Genomic DNA, 8,942 nt, shown 5'->3' with positions numbered 1-8,942 from the left:
CGGTTCCCTTTCACGGAAGAGAAAAGAGTCTTAGAAATTCCTTTCAAGAAATTAGCCATGTGGTAAGAAATTCCACTTTTGAAATCTCACTTGCAATCCTCCTCACTGATTGTCACGGTGCTCCATCCGATTGTTATCTCCCACCATTAAATTCTTGACCGTTCCTGTAACTTGAACACTGAAACTTTCCCCTAAAAGAGACAGAAAAGAGGACAAACTGAAATAGTGTGTCAGTCGATCAATTGACCAATTTACAGTTATGCGTAGTTACCTGGCCTATAAATGAAAGTGAGGCTAGAGTTGACCTTGTTGTGATATAAACCTCACTGCTTTTCTTATGTAAATTCCTACTTATTGGTATGACAATGATATCATTAATGTTAGAAAAGCAGGAAGGTCTGCATCATAACAAGGTCAATTCCAGCCTCACTTCCATTTAAAGGCCAGGTAACTAAGCACATAACTGTAAAAAAGAAAGTCTATCTGAGAGGACCTTGGGCGAGCAACGCTAACACAAATGGCAGCGACAAAATAAGTAGAATACAAACACAAGGAACTTAAGATACTCAAGTTGAAATGAAATCAATTTTCAAAACGACGAGCCACGCTGGCGCCATCTCCGTTTCGACTTTAACCGTGGTGGCGTGAGACTTGCGTTTGCTTTGCGTTTTCGCTCGGGACCAGACCATCTTTGATGTCAACGTCGAGAAAACGTCAGCTCAAAATATGACTTTGCACTATCGTAAGTCTTTCGAGTTTATTCATTCTCGTTCACGTTGGTAGAATGTGGGCGAATTATCCAAAAATTAAATAAGCTATTTCCGAGTTCATGTCTGCCTCCTCTTCAAAGCGAGTCTAAGTGCGAAGCTTTCCTTATGAAAATTAGTTTTCATTCATATGTAAAGTGGAACTAATTACCATCACAAAAACTTCGCACTTAGCCTCACTTTGAAGAGGAGGCAGACATGAACTCGTAAATGGCCTTTTGGTACGAGGGGTTTAATTTAAGAGTAAAAAACAGAGAATAAAAAGTTAGTTCGCATTTGAATGCTCGCGTTGTCGTCTAAAACATCAACTTTCGTGATTTTACGTTGGAAAACTATGTGCTTAAACGCGTGCCGCATTGATCTTATTATTTTTGGCGTGGTCGTAGAGACACATTGTCGTTGCCGCCATGTCGCTACGGAAGACCTTAAATAACAATGACCACAACCAGGTTTTCTGAGCCCGCGAGACTGAGCACCCCCCAAGCAAACCATTGTTTTAACGAAAACCGCTGGTCAGCAACCTGGTTCTGGTCATTTCTGTTTAAGGTTTTTCTGTCGCTACGGCTTAGAGATTAGATTGCCAGGTTACTAAGGCATGTCGCTAAGTCGTTGCAGGGCATTCAGCGAATTCGCTGTAGCACGTGGAATCGTTAGGTCGCTATCACTAAATTCACAGACGTCGTTTGAAGAAGCAATTATTAATAGCTTCCGAATGTACCCCGTCCTTAATGACATGTCTTAAAAGGATTACAAAAATGAAAAGGTGAAAGCCAACGTATGGGAAAAAATTGCGGAAGAAATGCGAGTGAGTTGCAACAATGTTTCATGTATACTCACATTTTCTACGAGCAAAAATTTTGCTATAATATATTCCTATATGTAGATTGAAGAAGAAACCAATTGATGTTTTATTCTTTCCTTTCGCAAGTGAACGAAATAAAGGCCACAATAAAGAATCTAAGAGACTGGTACGACCTTGAAATATGGTTCAAATTTTGATCGCTCTGCCAAATCGACAACGACAGCGTGGCTTGCTTTATCGCCAAGTCGTTGAGCCGCAACGACCAGGCGACAGCGATTGAGTGTTTATAGCTTTAAAGTCCCTTCGGTTTTGATTCGGGTTCGGGTCCTGGCCGGGGACATTGTGTTGTGTTCTTGGGAAAGACATTTTTCTCTCACGGTGCCTCTCTCCACCCAGGTGTATAAATGGGTACTGGCGAATTTAATGCTGGGGGTAGCCCTGCGACGGACTTGCATCCCATCCAGGGGGGTGTAGAAATACTCCTAGTCGCTTCATGCTACGGAAACCGGGGATAGGCTCCGGCGTGATAGGCCACTGGTTCGTAAGCAGACTTTAGGTGGTTTTCACGTTACGTCATCGCCGCCATGTTGGTGGACGAAAGCAAAAGATTTGTCATTAGCTCCTGTTGTTCGTCCACCAGCAATTGTACATTGCAGCACTGTTATCTGTGTCTCTAGGGATTGGTTGCAAACCACCCTCAGGGCAATCTTTATTTTTAGGTTTTCTATCGTTTTCTAATCAATCACCCCAGATTTGAAAATGCATTGCATAATGAGCTGTCTCTGAAAAATTGAATGAGATATACAAGATAATCCCTGAGCAACGATGCTTTGAAAATTCGAAATTTTACAACTAATGTATATGTGGTTTTCACGGGACGAAAAGTAACAAAAGATATCTCATTACTTCCTTTTGTTCGTCCACCAGCAGTTGTACATTGTAACATTGTTATTGGTTGCAAACCACCTATGGGATCGTTAGCGCTCCTGGCACCTAAGAATTTATCAGTTTTTGACGGCTAATAACTGACTCGCTAGAGCGGTTTTCAAATAAGTGTCGTAAAACCAAAACCTAAGTAATTACTTTGGGCAATCAAAAAGGACGGAGACAGTCCAGTAAACCAATCAAAACTCGAAGTAATTACACGTAAGCCAACACAAAGCGCGGGAAAATGTGCACGCGCAAGCCGCGATTGGTTTTGTTTTCAATTCTGATTGGTTGAAAAAGTAGCGCGAGAACTTTGAACCAATCACTGGGTGAAGTAATGCAGTTAATTATGCAGATTACCGCTGTGCTAAAATGCGTGCGCTCGTGCAGCACGATTATTTTTCCTCTTTAACCTATGAAATAATGGTTTTGTGGCGTTGTCGTTGACGTGCACGTGGTCGTCTTCGTTTCTTAAATTCCGTAATATTATCGGTTGAAAGAAGAAAACACGGCCGTGCTGCACGTGAGGCATGCATTACAGTACACTTCGGTCACTTCCTCGTCGAACTCTGCAAAACAAGAGAATAACCATATTTAAGATTTTGACAACAGCGTCAGCACACAACAATGAATCGTTTATTCTCTATTTATCTTCAAAAATTCCCATGCCAATCCATAGGATACTCTGCCCATATATCGTATAACATCAACAAGATTGAAAAATCGGAAAATACTTACAACAGCGAAAAAGTTTATTTTGAAGTGACTTTGTCGATACCGTAGCCGTCGTAGTTTGTTAAATATTAGGGAGCTTACGAAACGAGGACGACGACGGCTACGAGGACTTTATTTAAAACTACAAGTTCGCGTTATTCATATCACTAAGAAACTACTTCGAGTAGTTTCGCGTTAAAAATGTGTAGTAACTGTCGAGGAATTAAACTGGTATGAGTGAGTTGGAAGCGTAGAGAGAGAACTGAAAATTCATCGTCATGTGCTAACGTCCTCCACAGAACCTTGAATTCTCGGTTTTCACATGACGTCACGACCGCCATGTTGGTGCCCTAAACAAAGAAAAGGCGGCCATGTTGGTGCCCCGACCAAATCCTCTGGGAATTTAACTCTATTGTTATGCAAACGCTTCCTTTTGTTTTCGTTGAAAAACATGGCTGTTGATCACGTGAGTGAAAACCAGCAATATGGTCATTTCACGTCGTCATTTAGGAGATGACGGCAAAGAAATGTACACAAATGTAAAACGCACGAGCAGAGCGTGCAGAGCCATTGTTTTTGCTGATTAAACCTACTGTTTAGTAGCGTCGTCGTTGCCGTCGGCGTCGTCGCTTCGTAAGCTCCCTATTCTTGTTTGTAATGAGGCGGAAAGCAAAACAGAGAGATTTCCCGTGAACGCTTACGTTTTATGTATTCAAAACAATGGACGACACTCGATGACCTTGATGCAAAAACAAAGGAAAGAATAGTAATTTATCGTCACTGTAGCAGTACCCCCAATACAGGTGGTTTGCAACCATTCTCTAGAGACATAGATAACAATGCCGGAATGTAAAATACATACATGCAATAAACCAACTTAAAATGAAAATCAACGAAGAAAGTGTTCAGAGATGTAACCGAACCCAGATTAACTTCTCTTTCAGGGTGCCTAACGCTGTATTATATTAGTGCTGACATCAAAAGCACTGTTTCGTGTCAAACTGTACTGGACCTCGATTCTCTCGTCTTTTTCTTCAGTAATGGGGGTAAAATCTACAGAAAGCGAAAAACATGACAAAAACGTATTCACGAGCTGTCCAACGTTATTTTGGGCCATGGAAACAAGAGGTTACCTTTCTTTGTGAGAGCTCTTACCCTAGCGTAGCAACACTAGACCACAGATATTAACAACGGATATTAAAATCAACTCACCTTGTTCCCCTGAGAAGCTCACTTGTGCGTTGTTATCGACATCCAAACTGACCTTACCCGTGATCTCCTGAATGAGGAAGGTTACCACGGAGTTATGCTTTTTCTTCCGAGCCATTGCTAGAGGCGTTTCGTCGCTCTTAAAACGAAATACAAAGACGGATCCAACATTTAGTTGCACAAGCAGATAGAAAGACAGACTTTAAGAAAAGATAGATTCAGCTACTCTGTTCGACTTTATAGGCAATTTAAAATTATATATGTGAATGGAAGAAATGATCACTCATCAGGTGCTTTTTAACCGGGATTCGAATCCATGACCTCTGAGATAACGGGACGATTCTGTACCAACTGAGCTATGAAGCCAAGGGAATATATGAGCCCAAAAATTGACAAATTGAGTGGATTCAGAGCTCAGCAGCACTTGGTACAGAACTGCACCAGCGTCACAGAGGTCATGGGTTCGAATCCCGTTGAAAGCACCAGAATTTTTCAGGTGTCTATTAGAGACAATTGTTTAAAGTGTCCAGTCAAGTGCGGTGATCACTTATACCGTTCGTCTATAGGCCGCACTTCAAATCATTTAACAATTATTCTACGAGTATGCGCTGGATATGAAGTGATAGATAACCAAAGCGGCGCGTAGCACCGAGATGGTTAAAAACACTTTACATCCAGCAAGCCCGACTGCCCGAGTAGAATAATTGTTTCATTACAAACTCCAGGATCAACAACTCTGCCACTAAAGCATCGATTTCTGCCTTGCTCAATTCCGGTCCAAAACGGCTTTTGTCGGCCATTTTTTTCTCAGAGCTGCAAAAATGTTTTCAGCTCGCGTAATTGCTGACGCGTTCCTTGACCATATTAGGTTCAGCAGGTATATGAACTGATAGCCTGTGTTCGGCGAGCCAATGACAATGCTGGAAATCTGATATCCGTAGTTCAGTTTTTGATAAATACATTTATTTCATACCTGGATTTGGACACGAGAAAATTAAGAGCCGGACATGGAGAATAGGAGATTTGCAATTTAACGAGAAATATGAAAAGAGACCGGGTTGTAGTTTGCTTTTGCAAAGTAGGGGCCTAAGCCGAGTTGGGTGCGTCGGACATGCGTAGTTCGTTAATTGTGTTCGGAACTCGTGTGAATCGAAGAGTAGACAATTTCTTGTGTCGTTAATGGTGTTACACAAACAGATGTACGAACTTACTTTGTTTTTCATCATAATTTCAGCTCCATGTTTTACTAATGTCTTGACAGCCTGAAGATTCCCTCGCTCAGCTGCCAAATGAAGAGGAGTGAAACAGAACTGGAAAAAGAAACAGTTTTAACAAAAAAAAAAAGCTCGTCAGAAATATAGTCATAACTCGACCATCGATCAAAATAGTGTTGGGGAATGCACTTATATCCAGAAATGCACGCGAATTCGAACTGAGTGCCGTCGCATGCCAACTCTCCAAATTTTGCCCATATAGAAATCTGCAAAACCTCTGGACCCAATTATATTAGCAGGAAAACTTTGTATGGTGCCGGGATACGCATGGACGTTAGTCTGAACAAAATATGACTGAAGCAATGCCCGTGGTTAAATTCTCTTCGCAGGTTACTGGTATTAAGAATGATTTTGATGCCTGCATTTAAACACAGCACTGGGATCCTGCATTATAAAAAAAAATCCTGAAAAAAAAAAATGACTGACGCAGGTGCCTTGGATTGCCTCATACTGGATACGGCCCTGAATTACGTCACCGTCCAACAGTTTCAATCTGTGGCAAAGATTTTATTAATTGCTCATGTAAGTGTAAATATGCTCACTTTAAGCACATCTAAGTCAAGACGTGTACGAAAACTTCCAGTCGGTCAACGTTTAACGTAAAGGATATTTTATGCAGGAGAGTGTTACTCATCCATTGGATAAACTTATCCACCCTTTGAAAAACTGGGGCCAGAAGTCAGAAAGTGAAAGTCGGCTTTTGGTAATATTTGAGGAGAGTTTAATTTTAACTTTTGGGTTTCAGAACATCGATGTGCAAAATTTCGCTTTTAAACCTCGGCTGGCTTGAAAGCATATCGAAATTGAATTCTCCTGATCATTAAAGGTTTATTATGGTTCGTCTTTGCGCTACGAGTTAAAAGACTCAAAACTTACGGCGTCAACAAGATCTGTCCGCGCCCCTCGCTCCAACAGCATCTGCATTAACTCTTCATCGCCATTTTTTTCGCAAACTACGTAATGAAGAGGGGTCCTTTTGGTCTAGATGAGAAATAAAATAATCATTGGGTGAGATGTCAATGGAATTTAGATCACTATCGCCTACGATCTTTAAATAGAGGCGCCTCGTTCCATATGCCAAATGCAAGTCTACATCATCAGGAACCCATGGGTTCCTGACATCATATGACTGAGGCCGTCCCAGCCTTTTCATAATTTTGAGGTTAATCATTCAGATTAAAAAACCAAACAATCGGACAAAAAAAAAATCTAAAGCAAACAAAAAAAATCAGTTTCGGGCTGCAGAAAGAGTGATGTGGCAGGGAGCAGAAACAAGTAGAGAGTTTTTCCTCTCTCGCGGGCATAAAGCCCATCCTGTAGAAGAATGCTCGCATTTACTCTGGGGTTAAATCTGGGCAAAAGCAATGTTTATATTTCAAATTAAAAGTTAAAAGACGTTTCACTGAGTCATTGCCTTCCTAACATCTAAGTTGTTTGTTTTTTTTTTAATAAAAAAAAATATGTGGGTCGGCCTAATCGGTGTTTCAGTTTTCCAATCGAAAACAAACTCGTTTGTTCGTTATATGGGCCCGGTTGTTCAAAAGCCGATTAACGCTATAAATCCCAGATCAAAAATTAACCTAGGGGTTTATTTCTCTACTCCCAAATGCTGTTCAACGCTGATATTCGGCAAAACTTTACATTAGAGGAAGTCAATCTTGAAAAACAAAAATAAGCAAAAGAAACTATCACCAAACTGAAATTGAAAACATGAAACAAAAGGTTACACTAATCCTGAATTAAGTTAATCGGCTTTCGAACAACCGGTTCCCTGGTCACTAAATTCTCAAATGCATATACATTTCATTCACAGGTTCAACGAACTCGAATAAAGCATATTTATTTAACAATTTAACGGATTTATATGGGACGACATTGCTCCCTTTTTGTGGTGTGCTGTGAAATATAAAAAGTCGGCTCACCTAAAAGTGAGCTGTGTTCTCCCATTCGAACTTCACCGTCACTTGATTTCGAGGAGCTGTGGTTTAGCAGGTTTAGTATGACAAAACATTGCCGGAGTCTCGCGTTTGACTTGAAGCAGTCTTCGAGAGCTCGTAAGCCTCTTTCTTTGCCATGATAATTATTTCAGTTTGGTCGTTTATCATTCTGAAGTGATGTTTACACACTTCATTTTGTCGCTTTGAGGCAAATCATTCGTCTGGTTTTGAACACACTGAAGGGGTTTCCTGGAAACCGAAACAAATTGGCACTTGTTTCTTTCTTCTGTTCATTAATCTCGGTTTCTCGGATTCAGAACGCAAATTAAAGCGAGGTTTTTCTTTTCCACGCATATATGCCGTAATATGAGCACAAAATTCAATAATATCATAAGTGAATTGGAAACAAAGTTTCTATTTGGTTACCGATGCAGTAACAATTTCAATCGATGTTAGAAAACCATCGCTTTCCCAGAAGAAAAGATAAAATAGATGGATTTTCGCGATTGTTCCTCAAAGCAGAGTAATTGTATAGTCTGTGTATCCGATTCTCACCAGAGACTACGAATAATTATCGAACAGACGAAGCGAGACGTCTCACAATTTTCAACGAATTTGCACGTGTTTAATGTGTATCGTATTAACTACGCAACTTGAATTTTTTGAAAGAGATCGTCACTTGAGCGTTTCTTCACAGACACTAGAATAAGTGACAAAGTTGACAACTTTATACAGTAACTAGTTTCGGCTCATGCATTGCAAGGCTATCGAAACCAGTTCTGTACCAAAATAAACATGCAATATTAATACCTCTCTGCCGGGTTCTCTGAAATTCGGAGGCGCATCATTTTGAAGAAGATCCCAAATTGTTTGTCGATCCAGTGGGTTCTTTTTTAAAGCTTCCCAAAGCCCTTTTCCTTTGCGTGTTACATCTTCCTTGCTCATTTCTGCCATTCGAGAAAGCTTTGGTCAGGAAAGACGAGACAGACACATTGATTGTCATTCACAACTGTCCAAGACAAAGACTGGAAACGAAACATAACATACTCCTGACGGCGCGTGACCAAGCGTGACATATGAGTCGAAAACCAAACAAACGAGACAAAGAGTGCATTCCTTTGGAATGATCCGAAAAAGGATCAGTGATCCAAGATCACTTGATCACTTGCATCAAGGAACCGAAGAATCCTTTCCCAGAGTGGATTTATCGGTTCCTTTGATGCACCGTGATCCAAGTGATCTTGGATCACTCATCTTTTTTCGAATCATCACAAAGAAAATCACCCTTATTATTATTTTTTTTGGACATCAT

At 40.6% G+C, this 8,942-nt stretch overlaps 1 protein-coding gene across 1 annotated transcript in view; it reads right to left on the bottom strand.

The window, feature by feature from the left end:
* Nucleotides 1-8,628, bottom strand: part of LOC137984265 (ankyrin repeat domain-containing protein 54-like) — a 9,541-nt gene extending 913 nt beyond the window's left edge. Inside the window, exons 1-5 of the mRNA XM_068831384.1 lie at nucleotides 8,441-8,628; nucleotides 6,570-6,674; nucleotides 5,631-5,729; nucleotides 4,423-4,558; nucleotides 1-191 (exon numbers count right to left, since the gene is read on the bottom strand). The exon at nucleotides 1-191 is cut by the window's left edge and continues 913 nt beyond it. Coding sequence (XP_068687485.1) covers nucleotides 103-191; nucleotides 4,423-4,558; nucleotides 5,631-5,729; nucleotides 6,570-6,674; nucleotides 8,441-8,584 — 573 coding nt within the window. The 5' untranslated portion in view covers nucleotides 8,585-8,628 and the 3' untranslated portion in view covers nucleotides 1-102. The remainder of the gene's footprint in view (nucleotides 192-4,422; nucleotides 4,559-5,630; nucleotides 5,730-6,569; nucleotides 6,675-8,440) is intronic.
* Nucleotides 8,629-8,942: the final 314 nt, after the last annotated feature.

The sequence above is a fragment of the Montipora foliosa genome, chromosome 14, assembly GCF_036669935.1.
Source record: "Montipora foliosa isolate CH-2021 chromosome 14, ASM3666993v2, whole genome shotgun sequence".
Taxonomy (NCBI): domain Eukaryota; kingdom Metazoa; phylum Cnidaria; class Anthozoa; order Scleractinia; family Acroporidae; genus Montipora; species Montipora foliosa.
This window is presented reverse-complemented; position numbering and strand designations above follow the sequence as displayed.